The sequence below is a fragment of the Cygnus olor genome, chromosome 7 (genome assembly GCF_009769625.2).
Source record: "Cygnus olor isolate bCygOlo1 chromosome 7, bCygOlo1.pri.v2, whole genome shotgun sequence".
NCBI classification, from domain to species: domain Eukaryota; kingdom Metazoa; phylum Chordata; class Aves; order Anseriformes; family Anatidae; genus Cygnus; species Cygnus olor.
In genome coordinates, this window is record NC_049175.1 from 32,256,939 (window position 1) to 32,280,976 (window position 24,038).

At 42.4% G+C, this 24,038-nt stretch overlaps 1 protein-coding gene and 1 long non-coding RNA gene across 2 annotated transcripts in view; one reads left to right on the plus strand and one right to left on the minus strand.

Annotated features, from left to right (window-relative positions):
- Nucleotides 1–308: 308 nt before the first annotated feature.
- Nucleotides 309–15,825, minus strand: LOC121073595. Its single transcript, XR_005821828.1, has 4 exons — nt 13,573–15,825; nt 10,297–10,360; nt 7,753–7,923; nt 309–655 (listed from the first exon to the last, which is right to left on the minus strand). It is a non-coding gene; the product is annotated as an uncharacterized LOC121073595 (long non-coding RNA).
- The window catches only part of INPP5F (inositol polyphosphate-5-phosphatase F), a 39,029-nt gene continuing 27,977 nt past the window's right edge, over nt 12,987–24,038 (plus strand). Inside the window, exon 1 of the mRNA XM_040564610.1 lies at nt 12,987–13,216. Within this exon, the coding sequence (XP_040420544.1) occupies nt 13,120–13,216 (97 nt within the window). The 5' untranslated portion in view covers nt 12,987–13,119. The remainder of the gene's footprint in view (nt 13,217–24,038) is intronic.

The window sequence follows — 24,038 nt, forward strand, 5'->3', positions numbered from 1 at the left end:
GCTATGCTTCATGCTATAAATTGTAGATAATAGGCTATACTGATTATTATTACTTTTAATGTAATAATAAGTCTCTAAATATAACCACAACCCTGTGGCCAGTCCTCATTCTGCCAAGGACCCCTAAAAGAGCCTGCCTGTCCTCCATAGCGTTGAGTGACAGTTAACCAATAGCAACCACTCTACAGGAAAAATCCTAAACTGGATCATATTTCCTTATATAATGATGGGAAAATCACAAGAGGCAGGATCAAAGGTCATATTAAGTTAAGATTTACACAATCTGCCCAGGACTGCTAGACTGTCAGGTACCTGAAAGTAGATACTTTGATTTTTTTTTTTTTAATTTGATTTTTTTTTCTATTTTTGTCATGTAAGAAACAAGGCTGACTGATCTAAAATTCTCCAAGACTTCCTTCATTCCCTTTTTTAAGCCCTCGGATGGTGGTGCGGATTCTGCATTATATAGAGAGTTATAAACTTGCATTGATTTTTCCAAAGTTGGAAAACATTTGGTAAATTAGAAGCCCAAATACTTTTCCTGCCTTGTGGAGTCTCACTCATCCTCTGTTAGTTTTCAAAGATCAGTACTTACCACTCCAAGGCCATCACGTCTTCACCTGATCCTACCGGGTCGATGACATAATGTAGACTCCTGCAATGACAACACACACTTGTCATTTTTCCCTTCAATAACTGCTCAGAGATCAATCTATTTCTTCCTGCAGTGTCTATGGCAGGCCTATGGTGCCTTCATAAATAAAAGGGTGCCTTGCAATTCTTTTTGTCTTGTTTTCCCCCCAAAGAGATAATTCAGTATATGTAAGTATATATATATACTTACTGAATATAGTATATATATATATATAAGTATATATAGCTTCTAGGACATCTAAAAATTTTCAGGAATGGCTTTGGTTTTTTCTCAGAAACATCTTTTGGTAAAGCAGAGTCATCTGTGTAGCTACGTTATCAGTCACAGCGCTACAGCTCTCTGATGGATCACACACAGAATTAGGGTATAAAGCTGTCATAGATATGTAGTGTATATATTGCACAAATACATATATATGTTGTAGCATAATTAACATGTCAAACAAAATGAAAAGCATGTTAGTAGTTACCAGGCATTATGTGAGGCTCTGATTTCACCTTGGCTTCTTACTGGTATTTCCCTTCACGAATGACTCTAACAATACAGAACTTCCCAGATTTCTCTGAGGTACCATCTTACATATTTTTTTCTCTCTTATTATCTCCATAAAACACAGAGCTTTCATTTATCTGCAAATTATTATGATTGTAATCTCTTCCATGACTTCATTTAAAACCATTTTGCACGTATCGGTGTACTTAGGCTATAACACCTCTGCACAGTAGAGAAATATTATCTTCAGTCATGTTTGTAAAAGGAAGACAAGTAATTTATCCAGGGTAGACAAACAGAAAAAGGATTCGTATTTTCCAATTTTCAGCTCTCTTTTTCAGTCTCATGTCTATCTTCGTTCCCTAGGTTTTACAATGACCTACATATCATTGCACGAGAAGTGCAAAGCCAGCAATAAACACTTTTAGCCTGTAAATAGCAATGATCATCTATGCTAGTTATTTAAGCACAGAACATTTAATCTCTCAGGAAAATAATGTTCTTTTAATCTTCTGGTTTAGCCCGTTGAGAGTCACAAGAATTGTAATTACTGGCATGGTACTTAACTTGAGCATTGCAAATTTTATACATCCCTTTTTATGCACAAACCACAGATGAAGGAAAAGCTGACAATGTTGTTTGACCTAAATCATCTCCTAACAGCTGGAGAGATTCTGCTCTCAGGGGAAAAGGGCTCAGAGTCACCCTCAGCACTTCATACATCCCGAATCCTCTCTCACACACTGCTATTCTCTGCAGTGTAAATGCAGCTCGACGCGGACACTGAGGTTCTGTAAACATGGGATCTGTTGGAGAACAAACAGTGGGTGCATGCGGCAATGAAGCACGCTCAGGGTTTTGCTGTGGCTTTCTATGTCTGCTAGAGTAACTACAATAGTGATGTTAAAAATAATCACCTCTTCAGCCAGCATAACGGTGCTGGCAAATCTGGTTTAGATACAGGGAGGCATGGTGGGCACCAGCGTATCCCTAAACCAGACGTGATCTGACTTGGCATTGCTTCGCAACTCATAACGAAGTGCCAAATGAACGACATTGAGGGAAATCCCGACTCTAAAAAATTAAACTGCTGCTGTTCAGTAAGGGCCAGGTACGTTCACTACGACTCCGGTTACTGCTATGTGGAGCCCAGCTTCATAAACAGCATTTTAGGAGGTTGTTCAGCAGCTGCTCTAGTTCCCTGAATTCACTTTGCCATACGCTGCACAAATGCTTGTAGCTATACAGTGCAGGCACAGTACAGGAATAGAAACATACAGCTGGGAAGGAGGAAATGGTTATTTAGGCTGGCTTGAGCAGTGCTGGCGAATGTCACAGGATGTCAAATATTACCCTGAAACGTTCCTCTGGAACAGCAACTTCCAAGAAACCACTTAAGAAATTGATTCAAATTGGCTAAATGGTATCAGATAAAAAATGAACTTTATCTCTGAAAGACATTATGTTCCAGAGATCCTAAAAGCCTACTTTTTATCCTTTCTAAAAGGAAAAGTCTTGGTTTTTGTTTTGTTTTGTTTTGTTTCTTAATGTGAACTATTTTGCTCTTAAAAAGCAACCTAAGTTTAAGAGTAACAAAGGAGGTAAACTCTTCTAAAGGGTAATAAGCTTTTTAATTTGCTGTCAGACTATTTTAAAATCTTACTTACTGAATATCTCTCCAATGAGGTGCTAACAGGTTTCCGTCCTATCTTTTATTAAATTTATTTTGCTGACACAGTGTGAGCAAAACTTTATTGTGTCAGCAAAAATTTATTTTCCAAGACACCGAGTTTAATACTGTTTCACAAATAGAAGCGCGAGCAAGATAGTATTGTCTTTGAAACATTTCCATACAAGCCTAAATTCTGACCTCACCTCACCCTAATATAAATGCCTGGTTGTGAGAAAGCCTGTTTTAGAAATACCTACACTGAACGTTTCTTTTATCAAAGGGCAGGTTTATGCAGGTCTAGAAAGGAAAGTTTCTTGTACAATAAATGTGCAAAAGCCCCCACTTGGGGAAAATGAGTCTGTTGTGTGGATTTCTTTGATGCTTTCTGAAAAATTGGGTTAATGCTTAAGCAGCCCTTAATAAATGAAAAGACTAAACTGGGCCTGCGCAGTAAAAAATATAATTTATTTAGTGAAGGGTTTTCTGTGTCTGAAATAGTCTACGCTGTACACTTGCAAAACTACCAGAAAAAAACTATGCCTACGTGATCAGATTGGGAAACACAAGTGGAATCTGCTGTAAACTAGCTGTGGATTTTATTACAAGGCTGGTGAAGATTGGCGGTCATTTACCTCGGAGAAACTAAGAATTATACATAATCTTGATATACTATAAATAGTATTTTAACTTATGAAGGTGGACCAATGACACAAAAAACAATCTTTCCATGTGTGACTGCTCTTGCTTGGTAGACAAGTGAAATCTGCAAGTGAAATCTGTAATTGTAGAATAAAATAAAACAACGTAATTGTAGGCAGTCAAAGCATTCCCATTTACTTTTGCAAATGGTCTCATTGATTTGATCTTAACAGAAAATGCAACACAGGGAAGTCAATATATTACCCATAGGGCACATGGCACGTTGCAGATGTTAACCACATGCACATTGTTTTGAATAGAAAATTGTATTGTTTTCCTACGTGCTCAGTGGAGTCAATGGAAATGTTCCCATTGGCAAATAAGATGTTTCCATGGGAAAGGAGGAAATGCCAGAGTCCCTCTGCCTCTAGAGATAACAACTACAGCTGCCATATGAAAAAGTTATTCCAGTGGAAAAAAAAAGTTAAAAATAAATTCAGGCAAAAATTCTTACAGTGAGCTGCTTTCCCTGGTTTTGAGAAAGTTTTCAATTTGTTGCCAAAAGGTAACATTCATGCCAGTGGTTTTGTATTTTTCTGTTGTAAAACAAAATATAAGCATTTTTTCAGAATATTTAATATTAAAAAGACTTTTACAGGTATCTCTGAAGTGTTCTGGTGCCGACTGTTGGCTGTCACAAACCTCTTTTTATCTGCTTTATTGCCAGTCAGAAGAGCCTGCTGTGTTACTTCTGTTCTGAGGAGGTTCCTTTCCAGAGCAGGCTTTCAGAGCATCTGTTTAATGCCTAATACAACCCATCTAAAAGTCCATAGAAGGCATTTCAAAAATATTTCAGTTGGGAAGTCACTCGAGCCCTTCCTGCATCACAGCTCATTGACCATGTCCCACAGCTGGGGGACTGCTGCCATATCAGGTTAGTAAATATCTGATTAAGGATTAGGTAAATTAAAGAATTTGATTGGAATATTGTAGAAGCCCTCATCCACAGACGTGATTGAAGACAGTAAATCATCGTGGATTTATTATTCGTATTTCTCTATTAGTGGGAACACATTCAAGCCGTCTGAGTTGCAGAAAGAGGCAAACCAGTCTGTCTTGTCTGCAAATAACCAACCTGCAAGAAAACCAGCAGGCATAACAGGAGGCCACCTGGACTGAACAGGGAACGCTCCCATGCAAAAAAGGAGCATATGGAAAACCTAAGTGCATATGGACTACCAAGGAGGAATACAGATGCATCGCCTGGGCACACTAGGAGGGAAATAGGAAGGACAAAGCACAGCTAGATTAAAAACTGGCAAGGGGTATGATGAAGAAAGGCTTCTATATCTACTTTGGCATCAAGAAGATGACCAAAGTTAGGTAGGAAGAGGACTGACATAGGGACTACTTAAATAAGCTGACATGCAAGTCTGTGGGAACTGTTGGGATGCATCCTGAAGCGCTGAGGGACCTGGCTGATGTCACTGAAGGACTGCTTTTTATCATCTTCATCACAGCACTTGACAGTTCTGTAAACTACTAGACTGAATATACCTTAAATAAATCATAGGGTGGCAAAAACTACTTCCACTCCTTGTCGGATAGCTAAATAAGTGATGGCTCAACTTGTCACTCCAAAGCGAAGCAGTAAATGTCCGTACCACAAAACTTCCACCAACTGCACCTGTGAGCTGGTATCTCTGATAGCAAAGGAGGCACGAGCTGAATATGACAGTATAATACTGGTAAACAGGATTGCTTCAAATATGTTATAGGCATACTGACTGCCGAAGACGATTTTTCTGATGCTCATCTGGAAGCTACCAGAGCACGAAAGTCTCTCCAAACAAACAAAAATATTCCACCATTTCTTAATCACAGGCATTCATAAATAAAAATCCTCACGTTCTCTTACACAGTTGTTTCTGAAACTGATGGCATTAACCTCAGGAAGAGCTGTGTATTTATCCAACCTACCCAGTCAATTGTACTTGCAGGTACGGACTGTCACTAGATCAGATCACTTCCCATTAATCAACATTTAAATTTGAAATCAAGCTGTGGGCAATCAGGTAATACTGAGAGTGAGAGTGCATGACTAATGCCTGTGCATTTCCTTCCTGTTAGCTATTGTCAATGAATTGCAAAAACGCAAAGTTCCTTCTCCTTTTTTTTTTTTTTCTCACTAGCTGAGGCTCACGAGCTTATGAAAACACTGTCCAGCTGCGAATCTAAGGAAACCGCATTGAATGTAAACAGAAAACTACCCAAGGGGAAAAAAAAACCCTGATCAAAGGGTGAACAAGGGCAAAGCAAAGTCCGTCCTTGAATTCCTGCAAGGAGCTCTGAATTATTTTAATGGCAACCCTACGCACTGCACTACAACACTGAACTGCCTGGAAAATGCACGCAGAACAGAGATGCTGCTGCAAACGGCAGTGAAAAATGTCCAGCACATGATAGTGCAGACTGCAAAGAAATGGAGGAAAGAGATGGGAGCAAATCCCATCAAGGTATTTAGGTCCCAATCTTAAACCAGGAAAGTTCTGAATCCTGTGCTCATGTTAAAAGGCGGTAATGTCTCATTAAATAGAATTTAATTTCTACATATAAAGTCAAGCATACAGTAAATGCTTTTGCAGACTAGATGTTCAGCACCCTCCAAAATCAAGTGCTTGCCTGGGTCTTGAATGTGAAGGTGCAAGAAGGAAATTTCTCATTTCTGAATGTCCTTCAGTCACGTGTTTTGTAGCATAACAGATAGACATATTCCATTTATACGCTAGTGGAGAAATGTTGTGTCAGAGAGAAATCAGCCTTTTCAGAGCAGAGTTCTGAAACAATGCTGTTCGATGCGAGGGAGTTGAACACTAGTTGGTGTAGCTGTGTGTATTGTGCTGTGACAAATACCAAGTCCAGTTCAACTCTAACTGACCGGGTGGAGTCCACAGCAGGGGGCAGGACATCTTTCTTCCTGTCATTTAAAAACTAAAAAAAAAAGGAAATGAAGGAATGGTGGCACTGAATAAGGCGTCTACTTGCGCTGCCTAGAAGACAACGACAAATATTTCAGGTAGACAGGTGTGTACAATTGACAGCTAAAAGAGAATTTTCTACCTGCTGAGAGTTAATTTCCCAAATACCTGCCTCATCACCTGTCTGAGTGAATCTGGGCCACAAACCATTCTCAAATTTCTTTTTTCCTTAAGGCATCACACATTTCTCTGTGAAGCAGGGAGCGCTGGCAATGCTGCAGCTACTGCTGCCTGGGACTCATTAACAGAAGCACCTGCTCTGCCCTGCTCGTGTGCCAGGCAGGGACGTGAGAGAGGAGAAGAGCAAAACTCAAGAATCTCTTTTAGTTGTCAATTGCCAGCTTCTTTGCAGGGTCACAGAGTGACTCCTCTCCAGCAGTAGGTTTCTACTGAGCAGAGCATCTGAAAAACCTCAGGGTCTTGCTGCTCCTCACCCTTTCCTCTTAAAGTGAAGGCTTAAAGTGAAGGCTGCTCCTCACCCTCTCCTCAGCTAAATGTGAAAGACACAGCTTTCTTTGCAGAGCAGGAACTTTCACTTAGAGACACAAACTCTGTCCCAGTGCAGTCTATTTATTCAACTTGCAGTTTTACAGTACTTTCTCTTCCTGAGCTAGGCTTCGTTTTATTGCCCTATAAATGTTTCTCATTTACAAGTAAGGAAACAGCACGATGGTGTTCTGCTAGGAGAGCTGCCTGCATCCGTCTGTTGCTAAGAGTCTTTCTGTGTCTGCTTGTCTTCCTCCCCTTCCTAATTGTTTTTATCTATTTATCTCCTTGACGTACATTTCAATTCTAATCAGCAACTAAAAACTCATGCCTGATGTTTATGACATTCTTTCTTTCTGTGCTCTGACTCAGTTCAGATTTTGCTGTACTTAACACATTTTTTCCCAATCCTTATCCTAATTTTTCCTATTTGAAGGAAGTATTTCTTTTTAAAGAAATGTTATACAGAACCAGTAATGCTTCCTAAACCCTGCCTGCTTGCATCATTCAAGCAGTATAAAATGTCAGATCCTGGCAATCATCGGTCAGGTTAAAGACTGCCTGCAGAAAGCCAGAAGAGCTGACTTTTTTCACCAGCTACTGCCTTCTCCCAGGACTTTAAAAAGTGCCTCAGGATAGAGATGCATAGCAGACTGATAAGAAGGTACCCGAAGCCCATGTTCCTAACAAGATATCCTTGAGATGCAAGTTTCAGTAGCTACTGTGTTAAGGCTGATGCCAGAATAGGTACAGAAAATAAAGAGATGTACCTTTCCTTTTGAAACTCCCATTCACTTGACGTTAACAGCAGAAAAGATTTGGTAACCATCTAAAAACCTTCTGCGTGGTCTGGCTGCCAATACTGTTCAGGCATCAGAAATACTTTTCTTCTGTCCCAAACCTGCTCACAGCTCTTCTGGCCTCACACCCCAAGTGTACCCCTATTCAGCGAGACAAGAAAGAATGGGAAGAAAGTAAGGCAGGAGTTAGTCCATGAATGCAGACACTACAGGCAACAGAGAGAGAGAACAGGAGAGAAGAACAGGAAAAGCGAAAAAGAGAGGAAGAATTTGGAAAAACGAAAGAATGACCAAGAAAATAAGACAGAGAAAAATTCAGCAGGAGCAAATAAAGGGAAACTAAGAAATTATCTTTTTTTCAGAAATATTCAGCAGCTGTAGGTTGTTTTTGTAATGATAAACACTGTATAAAACATTTCACCATCGAGAAATTAGAGTATTTATTAAATAAGGTGAGCAGAGGAGAGAAAGGGAAATGCATGGGAAAGAACAGAGGAAATGGTTTTGGGGGCAAAGGAAGAATCCCACTGAAACATAAAGCCCTCATCTCTTTTGAATACAGATCTTCTCTGTTGTCCCTACGAATAATTCTTAAGTGAGTATCTTTCACATTTAATTTATACAAAGGCATTTTTAATCTAAGAGCCTGACACCCTTTCTCATCTCTGCTTCTCCTATTTTAACTTGCAGGGCAGAGGCTTTATTAGCTTTAATGCATTGTGGAAAGGTCAAAACTAAATTTCAGGTCACTAATGCTGTCTGGTACAGCTGAACATGCAGTCTCATCCGGACCATTTGTTAAGCAGCAAAATTTATCAGAAGTCAAATGTTTTCAGTAGCCCTGCAATTGCAGAGACCAAAGCCTTATGTACGCATTTCCTCAGAAAGCTTCCGTCATGAATACGACTTTTTTGTTTCAAAATTTTTAAACAGTCCCGGAGAGTGAAAACTTATTTTTATTTTTGTTTATGCTGGGCCTTTTTTCTTCCCGGACAGTAAAGAATCTTCTATAGAAAGTTGTCTATGAAGAGCAGTCAATATGCCCATTTTAAAATTTATTCTCATGAATATAGCATTAACTAATACCAATACTGCAATACGGAGGAAAATTATGTCTGTTAAACAAGCTACCAGAGCTGCACTGGGAAAAAGGCTAGTCATGAGAGACTAGAGATCACATCTGTCACTTGTAAAAGGACCGCATGTTGTTATATCCACTGCCAAAATTATCTGCTTCCCATGTGTTACACTAATAATTCTGCATCTTGGCTTCATTTTCCTAAGGTCAATGAAAGATGAGTGGAAGTTTCATACATGTTTGTGGAACCATGGCCTGTGGATGCTGTGTGAAGCAGAGGTCAATTTGACTAATATTATTTTTGCCACTCAAGCTAGACAGGACCTAGGACAACTATTGCTGAAGTTGTTTTATAGGGAAAACAAAACAAAAAACCAAAGCAAACAGCTGTAATAGTGCCAGCATGAACTACAGAAGAAAAATACTCACATATAAATGGAAAAATAAATTTTTCTTCACAGAATACCACATACATTGTTCTTCTGGATATACATTCTTTGCCTACAGGATTACTCTGTAGCTTTCCAAAAAATACTTTTAAAGGTATTGTAGGAATTACTAGAACATCCTTGTTGGTGTAACTTTTTTCAATGCTGGCTTATTTATAAATGTATATGCAAAGGACTTAAATAATACCTAACACTTGGCATTAGATCCTTTTGTGGAGCTTAGAAAAGGCCCATCTCTTCCTTCCAGCAACTTTCTACTGTCTACAATGATGAACCAAACAAGCTAGTGAGCTTGATCCCTCCTGCCTGTCTTCCTTGCGTGACATAAAACATAGATCTATTTTTTATATTTCTGTTGGAACGTCAAGATTGTTTCAGAAAGCTTCAAGAAAAACCTTCATCTTCATGACATTCATTTTGATTTGATTGCAATATTACTAAATTAGTTCTGAAACAATTTCTCCTCATGCTAGATACTGACACTGCAGACAGCAAAGGACAGTCCAAAGAATCAGTGCATCAACAGAATTCCCTCTGACTTACAAGGTATCAGTGAAGAAAATTGATGGGATGGAGGATGAAAGCAAAACGGAATACACTGAAGAGCTTTAAGTCTCTGCTTAGGTCTATTTATTACAAAGTGATTCAGTAGATTGCTTAACAAGGATGGATTTAAGTATACAATAACTGTTAAGCAAATGTTGAACTGGAATTGACAATTAACTACTTAGTTAATTGTAAAAGCTCATGTTCCGTACGTAAAATGTCTCTGAAATTTCAAACTCACAAAGTCCTACAAAAATGCTGTCTTCAGCATTTTGTATTTGTCATTTTCCTGGTGTGTTCGATAGCTATGTACCAGCAAGAGTTTAGAAAATTGTATGTGAATAATCTTTAAGGACGTTATTAGACACACAATTAACTCTTTAAACATATAAGCACTTTTACTATTTTTTTTTCATCCAAAGAACCAAATGATTTTATTACCTTGCTTTCAGATTCCTTTTTGCAGTAAAAAAAACCCTCTTCAAGGATTCATATTGGTGTAACACTGAAATAAAAAAAAATAATAATAATAAAAAATCTACATCTTCTGAACACTGTGAAACACCAATTAATCTGAACAATAATCCTTCACAAAAATTACAGTAGAGCAAATAAGATGTGAACACAAAATACTACTTTTTATACAAAGGATAGCATAGCTTCTTTTGCTGTGTACTTTTAGAGTCTAATGAAACAACAGGAAAGTAGTGCACCGTAGTGAATGTGAAAGCCATACCATCAGTCCCCTTGGATATGGGCATGTACAGCAATACTGAGAGAAAGCTTTGATTGCTTGTGTTTACTTAAATGCAGTTTTAAACATACTCCCTCAAAGGATGTCTTTTAATATCAGACCTATGCAAAAATCCATCCCTTCACTGCCTTTCTGTGTACGTTTGATAGGCCTTTGACAGTAGACGACATTGTGCTTATCATAGAATCACAGCGTCATTAAGGTTTTAAAAGCCCTCCAAGATCATCTGGTCCAACCATCCCCCTATTACCAATATCACCCACTAAATCATGTCCCCAGGCGCCACGTCCAACCTCTCCTTGAACATCCCAGGGACGGTGACGCCACCACCTCCCTGGGCACCCCATCCCAACGCCTGACTGCTCTTTCTGAGAAGAAATGTCCCCTCGTTTTCAACCTGAACCTCCCCTGGCGCAATTTGAGGCCATTCCCTCTAGTCCTATCACTAGTTACCTGTGAGAAGAGGCCGACCCCCAGCTCCCCACATCTTCCTTTCAGGTAGCTGTAGAGAGCAATGAGGTCTCCCCTGAGCCTCCTCTTCTCCAGACCAAACACCCCCAGTTCCCTCAGCCGCTCCTCACAGGACTTGTGCTCCAGGCCCTTCACCAGCTTTGTGGCCCTCCTCTGGACACGCTCCAGGGCCTCCATGTTCTTTTAGTGAGGGGCCCAAAGCTGAACACAGCACTCGAGGCGCGGCCTCACCAGAGCAGTGCACAGGGCACGATCACCTCCCTGCTCCTGCTGGCTGCACCATCCCTGACACAACCAGGATGCTGTTGGCCTTCTTGGCCACCTGGGCACACTGCCGGCTCATGTTCAGGCGAGCACTGACTGGCACGCCCAGGTTCTTTTCCTCTGCACAGCTTTCCAGCCACTCTGCCCCAAGCCTGTAGCACTGCACAGGGTTGTTGTGCCCAAAGTGCAGGACCCAACACTTAGCCATGTTGAACCTCATCCCCTGGGCCTCAGCCCATCGATCCAATCTGACCAGGTCCCTCTGCAGGGCCTTCCTACCCTCTGGCACATCAGCAACTGGCTAAAGTTGCACCAGGGGAGGTTTAGGTTGGATATTAGGAAGAACTTCTTTACTGAAAGGGTTGTTAGGCATTGGAATGGGCTGCCCAGGGAAGTGGTTGAGTCACCATCCCTGGAGGTCTTTAAGAGATGTTTAGATGTTGAGCTTAGCGATATGGTTTAGTGGAGGGCTTGTTAGTGTTAGGTCAGAGGTTGGACTAGGTGATCTTGGAGGTCTCTTCCAACCTAGATGATTCTGTGATTCTGTGAACACTTCCTTCCAGCTTGCTGTTGTATGCAAACTTACTGAGGGGGCACTCAATTCCCTCATCCAAGTCATCAGTAAAGATATCAAAATGGGAACATCAAGAAGAAAACATTTCAAAAGAGATCTGTTTACGAAAATGCTGAGAAGCTGTTTAAACTCGTCTCTTGCCTAGTACCTGCTGGCGTGGCCTGACAGACTGGCATGACTCTGCCCTGACATGGATGCCACACAGAGGAATGTGGCAGGCCAGCACTGCGCTGGAAGCTGCGGGGCAGTCACCAAGCTCAGCATTTTCAGTCAGGGTCTGAAGCCAAGAAAGGGAAGGAAGGGTGGGTGTCCTTTGCATACCCGCCCTGTGTCCTTTGCATACCTGCCCCGGGGAAAACATGAGCAGATGCTAGCATCTATTACCAAAGCAAGTAGAGTCCAGTTCCCCTCATAGGGTTCCTGCGTTAGTCACATGTACTTAGGAACGACAACAACGTGGATCAGAGGTCTGATGTGATATTTAAAAGAAAAATCTTAAACTGTACACAGAATTATATAAAGCCTTGGAAAGGGAATAACCGTCCTAGCGACATTTAAGAAAATCAATCATTAAGAAGGGTGGACAGTGACAAAAGACGAGAAAATCTCTTTTCCAGTACTACATACAACTGCTTACATGGGACATGACTTAATTTTCAGGACAAAATTTAACTTTCACGACAAAATTTAGTTTTCAGGACATAGCGAAGCCAACGAGCCCAGCCGTGCCCCACTGGCTGGGTGCGTGGTGGGATGTTTTTTGTGGAGACCTCTTTGTACTGGGGTCCCCTGCTCCCGGGAGGGAAGAAGGGAAGGAGGGGAACCCCTGAGGCACGGAGGCTGTGGTGCTGAGGGGCTGAGGAGCTGTGGGGCTGTGGTGCTGAGGGGCTGAGGGGCTGAGGGGCTGTGCGGCGGGTAGGGCCCCGCGCTGCTCCTTTAAGGGCTCGGGGGCGGGGCCGGCGGGCGGGGTCACGTGCGGCGCGGAGGCCGGAACCCAGGGAGCGCCCCGAGCCCGGGCGGCGCCGGGACCCCGAGGGCTAGAGGGAGCGGGGGGGGGGGGGCAGCGCGCGCGCGCGGCCGTGCGCGTCCCCGCGGCCGTGCCCGCGCTCGCGTCGGGAGCGCGCCTCCCCCGCCCCTCCGCCGCTGCGCGCCCGCAGGCAGGAGGCAGGCGGGGAGCCGGGAGGGCGGCGGCGGCGGCGGGATGGAGCTGTTCCAAGCCCAGGACCACTACATCCTGCAGAGCGGCGAGCGGGCGCTCTGGTGCAGCCGCAGGGACGGCGGCCTGCAGCTGAGGGCCGGTGAGGGAAAATGGCAGCGGCGGGGGGCGGCTCGAAATGGCGGGCGGGGGGGGTCCTGAGGGGAAAGGGGGTACTGAGGGGGGGTCCTGGGGTCCTGAGGGGGGTCCTGAGGGGGGTCCTGAGAGAAGAGGGGGGCCCCTGGGTTTCTGAGGGGGGTCCTGAGGGGAGAGGGGGGGTCCCCCGGGTCCCTGAGGGGGGTCTCTGGGTCTCTGAGGGGGAGTCCTGAGGGAAGGGGGGTCTCTGAGGGGAGAGGGGGGTCCCCGTGTCCCTGAGGAGCGCAGCTGAAGGGTTCCAGGGGAATGTATCCTAAACAGCTGGGTATCTCGTGTATGGCACGTTACGCAGCTGTTACTTACAGCTTTCTCCAAAAGTGGGGTTTGTGTTAGGCAGAAAAAGCCCCATAAACACGTATAGGACCAGCGCTGGGTGAGTACAGCCCGCTCCGTGAGCCTTAAAAGGCTGGGGTGAGCTCCGGGTTAGCAGCGGCTCTCAGATGTTTATCGACAGACCTGTTTTTCACACTGGTCCGTCCCGTGTCGTGTCCTCACGCTTCAGTCACGGTGCTTTTGTCTTTTCAGTGCTGTTCGTTTGCGTCTCTTAGGTAATATTGCAGTCTGTCTGATGTAACGTGACGTCTCGCTCCTCGTTTCAGGTTGGAGGTCTGGCAGCGCTAAGTGGATAAATCACCTCACAAAATACCTCATGTTCAGCTAGCGAGCAATGTTGCTGGTCAAGGAAATGCGTGTTTTCACACAAACTCAGTCTTAGATTTGCTGTATTATAACAGGCATAAAAGCTCTTATTCTACCCAGAGTAACAAAAGCACAGACTTGTGGACTGGTTCTGGAGGCTGCTGTTTGAAAGCTTGGTTTAAAAGCATCGGTCGCTTGTTTTCATGCAGCTGCTGCTGTGATTTCCTGGAGCCCATCGGCTTCGTGGAGGCTTTGCCAGGGCTCAGCAGTCTGTCTGCGCGCTCTTCGGCAGGGCTTTGTCTGTAGTGGGACTCTTTGCTTCCAAATAAATGCGATGCCTGTTGTGCGTGACCCGCCGATTAATGAAAAGTAACCTGATAGTTAAGTCTCCTGGTCTGCTTGACGTTCTTGCTAGTCACTCTTTCCTATTTCACAGGATTTTTAGTTTTGTTTTTCCAACTCTGTGGCTCCGGATGGTCTTATTGAAAACGGGTTCCAGTAGGGTGAAATAGAATGCCTTACCGGGTAGGCTGAAAGTAAACCTGAGAAGGGAACGCTTTGATCACAAACTGATTTTCTTGGGTCAGTAACTCTTCTGTATGTTAAGGCAAAGTTTGATATCTCCAAACTGGACAGTTTTATTACATCGGACCAATTATAATCAAGGCCACTGAGCGGAAGTGAGTAAATAGATTGCTGTGTGATGAGTCACTGCTGAATTAAAAAAAACAAAGTCATAACTTGTATCCGTTGACATGTTGAATAGTCTGTCAAAAGGCTATGATCTAACTATGTCTCTACAAGTTTTTGGAAGCCTTGACTTAATTCTGAGCAGAATTTTGGGGACAGAGTAAATCATTACACATCTGTGGGTTGAAACGGGCAGTACTGGCAAACCTTGCGAGGTATTGCTTTATATGACAGGCCTAAGTCTAAGGAGCTGCAACTGAGCTTTATAACGCTCTCCTCCCTCAACCATAAGGACACGTTCAGAAACTTGCTAATCTTGAAAACTGTATTTGTGACTTCTGTGAATTGTGGCAAGAATTTGAATTAAAAAAAACACCACCACCAACAACAAAACAGTGAACTTGTAAATATTTGCTGTAAACAAAGTCTGAGGCTGGCCAAGGTCATGCGTGTGTTTATGTGATGTCTCTCTCTGTTGGTGTTTTTTCTGTGAAGTGAAAGTGGTAGTTCAGTCACCTGCAGGCAATCTGAATCCTTTTGGCATCACAGATTGTTGGGGGTTTTGATGTTCGCAGCGTACCTTTTTCAGTGTGGTAGAAAAATGTTGTTTAACCCTGCTGTAAGCACCTCGCGTCGGATCTTGATCTGGAGTTTGTTCACGCATAGCTTACCCTGTTTATGCTCTGCTCGGCTGCTCTAGGCCGGCAGTTGTATGGAGATTACAGCATGGTTTTATTGCTGTCACGGGTGTAATTTATATCTGCGTGTGTATATATAAAAGAACAAAAGTAGTTAAGGCGCTGAATTCTTCTGTCACTAGAAAAAGGACAGACTGTCCTGCTGAGTGAAAACTTCACTTCTCGCTGTGTTGGCCTTGACAATCAATACCTTGTGCAGTGGTGCCAGACTAAACGAGACTGGGAGGGAGCAGTTTCAGAAAGCAGGGCAGCGATGCTGTCCTCTCCACCCTGCCCAGCCTTCTTCCCAGCCCTGCAGGAGAAACAACCACCACAAGTTTCTGAGCACTGCTCAGACGGGTATTCTTCGGACCCAGCTTTTGGGCACTGCGCGCTCAGATTCCATGACCTGCTTGTAAGAGGGAGGCGGTGATAAGATGTCTCACCTCTGGAACTTAACTAGGGGCAAACGAGCGTTCATGTATTATTAAATGCGTTAGGGAATTAGCGTTACCGTGTTGGTTTTCAGCTGTTGGAAATGGTTGTGAATGGCTGGTTCAGCAACCGAAGCGATACCTCTCTCTAGATATAATACATATTTAAAAAAAAAAAAAAAAAGCTTACATATCTTTTATATCTTTACACATCTTTTTCTCTAATGAGAGGCTCGTTACCAAACAGTATTTTTCAGAGTATTGAGGAAGAGATGTCAGGTTGGGTGTCTTCATCTGATAGCGTGAAATCTGAACTGAGTCACAAGTTATAATGCCACCTAACGTTCCAGCTCTGTGTGCTTGCCCTACTCCTCAATGGCATTACAGAGTCATGGAAAAGTTACTTGTCGGAATCCCTGATATTCTTCTCCTCCAGTCAAAAATCATGAAGAAAATTCCTTTGTTTGAAGTCCAGTGCCTGTAAGTGCTCAGGTGAAGGCGTTGAGGACAGAAGCCCACATTTGCTTTGTGTGAGGAGTGCTGCCCTGATCCCAGGGGATTTATCAGCAGGTTTAAGGCCACAGAAGGGTCCTGAGCATCTCCGAGTGGTCCACGTGTTAAATCTCGCTGCTGAATTAAGTATGTCCACAAAAGTGACTTCCTGAGGTAGTGTACCTTAGAAATGGCCTGTCTGTTCTGGAAACTATTCCATGCCGGAGACTTGCAGCTTTAGAGAAGTTCTCTCTGTTTTACAAGCTACTTCCTATGGGACCTCAAGCTGTTTTTTTCTGACACTTTAGTTTCAGCCGTAGCAGTTACGGAGCTGTTTCTCACCAGTGCCTGCTCATGCTGTTTGGTCTCCTTCCTTAGCTGTCAGCACAATACACTTGTGATACATGTGACAAACCAGATATCAAACTGATCTGTGTTAAATGCAACCCAGCAAAAAAGGGTGCTCAAAACCAGTGAGCAGTTAGTTCCCTGTTGCTGCTTGTTCCTTCCTACAGAAGCGAGCAGGGACTAGAGGAGAGCTGTGGGCTGCTGCATGTCCTTTATCTACTCAAATGCACAAGTTAAAGAGTTTTGTACCTTCTGCCTGTGAGGTGAGATCTTCAAATGTATTTACCAGAGGTTTTTTTCTACTTTCCTTAAATAAGATTTACTTTGTAATTTCACCCACTTTTTTTTTTTTTTTTTTTTAAATGGATCATAGTCAAACAAACCCTGGGACTTAACTGGGTTGATAGTATGCCACATGCTAACCTAGTTAGAAATAAATGTTGAGGTGAGGCGTTTCTGGTTTAGTTTCCTGTTGAATCTTAGTGGCAGAAGAGAAGCTGAATATAACGAGGCTGTTCCTGTCTTCCCCCTTCTCCTCCTGACGCTTTCATATATGAAGAGGTCTGGAATTGCCAAACTGGTCCCAAGTCAGATGCATAAAGTGTCCTGGAGCTCCTGCCTGCTCTGAAATTACTTTTGGTTTTCAATAAATGAAAACCCATTTAAGCTTGATATGCTGTTTCTTGTGAGTTGACTGTTTGCTTTGTAAAGGAAAAGATAACTACTTTTGGAGTGCGTGTGGCTGAATTTAATCAAATCTGTAGTTCAGGTGGATTTGGGGCTTGTATTTTGGTAGCAGAGGTCCCACATCTTTGACCTCTCAGAGGTTAGTACTAACTAGTGAGAAGGAGGAAATCACAGACTTCACTGCAACAGCAATATTGACAGGAAACAGCCCTTCGTTTAAGAGGGGTCTGCACCTATACCGAAGAGCTTGTGGCTTTTCCATCTGTGAATACTGATGTTCTTGTTACAGGCTCTTTCACCGACAGGTGAGGAGGGTGTTTCAGCTGTATCTGCAAGTGAACATGAAAACTTTGTGGCAAGCTTTAAAAAAAACAAACAAACAAGTGTCTGAACTGTAAGGAAAGGCAAGTATTTCTTTCATGTGCCACTTAGGCTCTTTCAAAGCAAATTCTTTGTTTTGGAATGTGATTTTGTTGTTTTTGTTATTTAATTGATACCATTAAGCGTGCGGGAGAGACCTCAGGTCGCTGAAGTTCAGCTACTGAAAGCTGGCACGGCTACGCTGCACCTGTGTGTAGGGGTGATCTCTGGTTTGACTCAGGCAGTAGCTACACTGTCCTTGACTAAGATACGGAGCTTTTTCTGGCACTGTAAGTGGGCAGTATGAAAATACTTTCCTTTTTCTGTTGAAAAACAAATGTTTTATAATGAAATTATCATTATGAGAAACTGGTGATGCTGTAGCTTTTGAGAGACTTTTAAAGACGCTTACCTGAAGGCTCTGGTGACCAGAGGAAGCGATTTGGTGGGCAGCTGGGCATTTCCTGGCAATAGGGGTGAGGCTGCCAGCAAGAAAACATTCCTTCGTTTCTGTTCCAGCCTGTTGCATGCCAGCTGCAGCTGGAGTCCTGAAATGTCAAGGGACTTGGTCATAACTTCCTCTAAACAGTTCCCTCCAACTGTGAGACGTGTTGGATGGTGGCTTAGGGCTTTCTTTTAGAGGTAAACTCTGCAGAGTCATATCAAGCAGCTCTGAAATGTAGCTTAAATATTGAATGCTGTTGAAACTCATTGTTAAGGCTCTGTGCTGAGACTTAAGGCCCGGAGTTTGTCAGGCTATAATTTTTCCCTCAAGTACGTCAAAGATTCGAGACAACAGATAAAAGCAATAAAAGCTTCTGTCAGTGTCTAGAGGTTTCATGATTCATGCTTAATATAATAAAGAACACAATTTTTTAATATGCTTAAAGGTTTTGAGAAAATACAAATTTGGTAGCTCAAAATTTGCTTCTCGTGTTACATTTGCTATAAACTTCTGCTTCTGAAAGTTGCTTGTGTTCATTGAACGTTCTATATTTGTTACAAAAATGCATATGGTTAATCCAACAGAAATTCCCACTTGCAATTAACAATCTGTATTTCTTGAAAACCCAGCGTTCTGCTACACTAATCTAATTTGATCAGGGATGATTTAACTTGTTTTTCCCAATTTAGAGAGCTTTCACAAGCTTATTTTCAGTCATGATTTAGCCATACTGCTTACTCTTGTAAGTATCACTTGGAAAATCTTGGCCAGGAAATAACACATGGCAAGATGGAATATGAAAACAAAGAGCCCGCTTAGGAGGGGGTGAGGATGGATACATGCAGGTTTTTCTTCTCCCTCTGTGTAAACTTTTTGTGTAGTGCTTCAATTCTTGTAGGTGGGACTCATGTTTCCAGCTGATGGTCTTCAGTTTTAGCAGATGATTGTATTCTAACTGTATTCTTATCTTTTAGTTGCCAAAGTCACTGTACTTATGTCTTCACAGGAAACCAAGTAATAGGAGCAAATATCAAGAAGACACGAGAAACCTTTGAACAGATTTCTGGAGGAGAAATTTAGAAATAGCACAAACTTATTTCACGAAAGCTCTGCTTCGGTAAACACATATTAGTACTCAATGATGCATTGCATATGCTTGGTCCAAACACCTCTACCTCCCAAAAATTAAACTCAGAATTATTTTCTGAAAAACTGAATTACCATTAACAGAATTTCACCTGAAAACTTTGGTGTTCATTTTAAGGAAGAAATCTTACTTGACTAGAAGCCCTGAAACAGTTTTTGTGTTGTCTGTGGAAAACTGAAAACAAGCAACTTGAAAGGGCTTTAAGCTTGAAGCTTCGTGTGCCCCAAGTCTTGGTCTCCGATAACGTGCTAGGGACAGTTGGCAAGATCACATGAACATGCTGAGGTAAATACATGGCTTGAAATGTGACAGTGCCGTGGTTTAAAGAACAAAACAGAACTTGGAGCCAAATTTAGAAGTGCATGACACTGCCCGGGGGCAGTTGCGAAGTGTGAATGACAAGTGTGGTTGGTCTATTGCCAATTGGGAACTTGGGTTTGTTTTCGCCACGTTTGTTTAGAACAGCAGCAACGTTGCCACAAATGACCGATGTTTAGCTTTTCTCAGGGATGAAATGTTTTAGTAATATTTAAGTGATATATTGCTTGTTGTCTTTTGATTCTACATAGTCTATTCATCCCTAGCAGTTACTTAACAATAAAAATCTACCTAGCGTGGAATGAAATCCTTTACTTTCTGTTCAAATCCATGAAGTAAGGAATACATGAATTCAGGAATACAAATACATGAATTCAGAGTATGCAAATCCAGTTTGTTCTGCAGTATCTCCTGCAGTTGTCCTCTGTAATTCTAAAATGATTGTACTTGTTCTCTGTTGAAATATCAAACTATTGAGAATACAACTCTTATAGAAAGAGGCACCAAATTACTTTAAGTTACATTTTGAGGCAGCTTTCCAGTCTATTCTGTTCACCGGTGAACATTTTAAATATGATGGGTGATAGAGGACAAGCATGTTCTTAGTTTTTATTCTGTTCTAGTAACTCATCCAAAGTATGTATACAAAAAGAAACGTTTGAATAAATGATAAATAGCATGTACACTGTTAGAGTTACTTAGTCACGGTTACTGCTAACAGTAACCATGCGTTCTTAATGTCATGCTTTCTTAATTTGAAGAAGCTTTTCAATCAGCTACAAGACTTTCCAGAATGCTTATAGCCTAAAGCACAGATGTGCTTTCTGAGCAAAATATGCTGACTGAGAAAAACAAGGAAAGAGGATTGAATAGGGCGGAAACCTTTGGCTAGAAGTAATTCTTACGGGAAAGATTTCTTAGTCACTGAAGCACAGCCTGCTTTTTCCAAGCTGTTTCCTCCTCAGCCTTTTTAAGGGAGCAAGGGGCCCTACAGGTGCAGAACAAGTTGAGGTGATGCTTTCTTTACAACTGCAGTCCCAAATGAAGAGTTGAGCTCCTCCAAGGATGCTAAATCTAAGGCACATCAGAGTAATGGATAACCTCAGAAGAACAGGCAACACGATATTGAGTGAGTGCAACAACAGGACTGAGGATTTTAGGCTAGAGCAGAAAAACTAACTTCACTGTAGGTCTGAGATGTTTCAGTATAACAAAACTGTCCTTTGGGCAGGGCATGGGGATGATGGCAGTCCTTCTCAAACTTGGTGTCCATGAGTGGTTTAGGGAAAGCTTTGTTTTGTTTTCCCTTGGTGGAAGGAGACTGGGAGTTGAATTCAGTGAGTGTGACGTTCAGCTTGCTCCTAACGAGTTGGTGGGGCTGCGTGTGCAAAAGAAGACTGCTGGATCGCTTAAGGCACACTAATGGAGTGTGCTGTGGTTATTTTGTTGTTAAGTAATCCATATGTGGGGAACAGGGGCAACCAGAACAGCCTCCTGAGGTGGTTTCTAATACTTTGTAATTAGCAATTAGAGGTGTTTTTTTTTTTGTTTGGTTTAATTGGATCTGCCATCACTGTATGCCTCAGAACAACTGCTAATAGCAGTTTATCACGTGTAGTACAGGAGTTCCTTGTGCAATTACTTGTAATATTGGGTACTCTCTAGACAACTGAATCTCTTCCATATGCTTTTATGGTTTCCTGAGCAGTGCCTGGTGACTCAGGGGACTTTACAACTGCAGCAGAATACAAAGAAGTGTATTTATCAAAGCAAGTAGTAAGGACTCGTTTGTGAGGCACTTTCTCAGGGCTTGCATCCTGCTTACTCTTTTCAAAAAGTTTTGCCGTGATGAGATTAGACCTGTGTTACATGCCCCCATTCCCACTGCTTTAAATCTTGTCACTGTCCGACCTGAATTGAACTCAAATTGTTCCTGTTCATCCGGTCCAATGTTGAGATGCTTAAGGAAAGCGTCCAAGGGAACTGAATTACTGTTTCACTTAGACACAAGCCGGATGGATGCATGCTCTGTAGCGTGCCGGCTCAACTGTAGGAGCGCACACACTGTAAAAAAAAAAAACACTTCCATTGAGTTGCTGTTTGGCAAGCGTGCTTCCAGTCCTTAGGGGCTGGAGGATGAACAGGCTACTTTAACAGGGCTCTAAGGTGGAGTAGCAAGGAGAAGACTAGTGGGGATTTTCTTTTTGAAATCCTCTGTGTTTAGAGTAGCTGTGGATTTCTAAAGATGGGGGGAATGGGGATTAATGGTGATCAGACTCCTCTGTTAAGAGGAGCACTTCAATTCTAAGTGATCGAGGGCTCTCGGGTCTCCCGTGCAGACTAAGCAAGCTGTCTAAATGAAAAGTTAAAGATAATTAAACAAATTATCCCTTCGGCTAGCCACCTGTTTTAAAGATTGGGCTGGAAAATAAGCAAGTAAATAAGGATAATACTTCATGACCATTAGATGCTAGTAGTTGTAAGACTAAGTGTATTAATATTCCTCCATCTTTCTGCAATTATAGTAGATTAAACCTGAATTTAGGAGTCTGTGCTAGAAAGAACTTAATTAGCCTAAGTTTTCTTGCCAAAGTAGCACTTGGAGTCCTTTGTCTTGTAGGAAATACTTGATACTCTTAAGTCTTCCCAGTTAACTTGTAATCTTTTAATCCTGGCTAATATTTCAGAACACTATTCGAAGATGAACTGGAACTTGAAAGCAGAGTTAGATCCCTTTGAAAAGTCATAAGGGTACAATAGCGCTAGTAATGAAGGCTTGTGGTTGTCTTTGATCTGAAGCAGCCAGAACTTAAAGGGGAAAAAACTTCAACTCTATTAACATTGTTTTTTTTCTGGAAGTTTACTTTTCAGGGGTCAAGTACTATATTAGCAGAGCTGAAAAATTGACTTTGAACACGTACAATAGGTTGCTTCTGCGCTTTTTCTTTTCATATGGAAATGTCTTGTGTTTGTGTTGGATGCTGAGAATGGCTGGAGGAATTGCTTCCCTGTCAGGCTACGGTAAGAATTCATAAACAGTGTGCAGGTTTGGATGGTTATGTCTCTATACAGCCCATGTTTGTTTATAAATACATGTTTATAAGCAGTCCATGTTTATATAAATACATATAAACTGAGCTTGAAGTTCCACGATGTTCAGTCAATTTTTATACGGAGCACACTGACAGGAAACACTTCCCAGCTGACTTCCCAGCTGAGGTCTTGAAACTCCTGGGGGTTTGAGGAAGATAAGGAGTATGGCCCCTGAGTTACAGCAAAATTGGCAGATAAATGGCTATCGCTCTTCGAATCGGAGCTGGCAGCAGTAAGGGCTGGGTCAAAGTGATTCCAAATCAAATCTTTTCTTCTTCCTGGCTCCTTAACCTCTCCAGACTTGCCTGTAGTCACAGCACGAAGCCGGTGGCGAATCCCAAAGCAGCGTGTTCCCTTGTCGGGACTTGTGCCTGACCTTGGAGCGACTGCTGGGGGAAGAATGGCCAAAGGGCTAGAAAGCGGTTTTGGCTTTTGACCATCTTCCGAGTTGCTTTGTACCACCCTTCCCAGGATCACACTTGTGTAAACACAACCAGTTAAAGGAGCTTTATCTGGTGCTGCTGGCTTTGCATCGCTGCTGGTAAGTTTGGAGGGCTGGTGGTGGAAATAATCGCATCAAAGCTGGTTTTGTTCCCTGTTTGTGGCGGAAGTCCTGGTGTGCTGCGATTACGATTCCAATGCAGTTGCTGTGAAGTAACTGTATGCTCCCTGATTGCTCATCTTAGATGGCAATCAGCAAAAAAAAAAAAGGGCAATTTTTTCCCCAATAGCTTGAATTTAGTTAGTGGGGTAAGGGAGAGAATGGGAAATGCTGTACTTTGGGACAGAAACCTGCTGTGCAAGCGTGTACCTCAAAGTTTTAAGAGCATGTGCTAAGGTCTATCAGACCCTGGCAACTCTTTAAATTAAAACCTCAGGAGGGCACGACGAACTCCCAGAGGAGGGGAAGGTGTACCTGAGCTCACTGCCTTGGGTGCCTGTTCTGTCGGTTTCCAACTCTTTGTGTGGAGGACAATGGCTACTTTGGCATTGTTTCTAACACGCACAGTGCCCTGAGAAGTCTGTTGCATGATGGTGGGTTGCAATTTCTGGTTGATAAGTCTTTATTCCTGGCTGTCTGTGTTTGAAGGGATCGCTAGATTTCTAGCATGGCATCTGTAGGAAGACAAATGGAAAGCAAAAGTAACTATTGATCAATTATATTTCAAATGTCTCAAAGCCCTGTTTGGCTTTGGGTATAGAGAATAGTCCAGCGTGTACTTTGATAGAACCTTGTGGTAGTTAATGCTTACTGATAGACATTTCTTCTTCTTGAAAGAAAATTCAAAGTTGCAGTTGTGTGGCTTCAGCATTCAGCAGTCAAACATAGCTAAATGTCTTTTATGTGTGCTATCAGAAGACTTTAACTGAGGATTTTCATTTTCTTTTCTTTTTTTTTTTTCATGGTTACTTTCCTCCTTGGCTTTAGAAAGATCTAG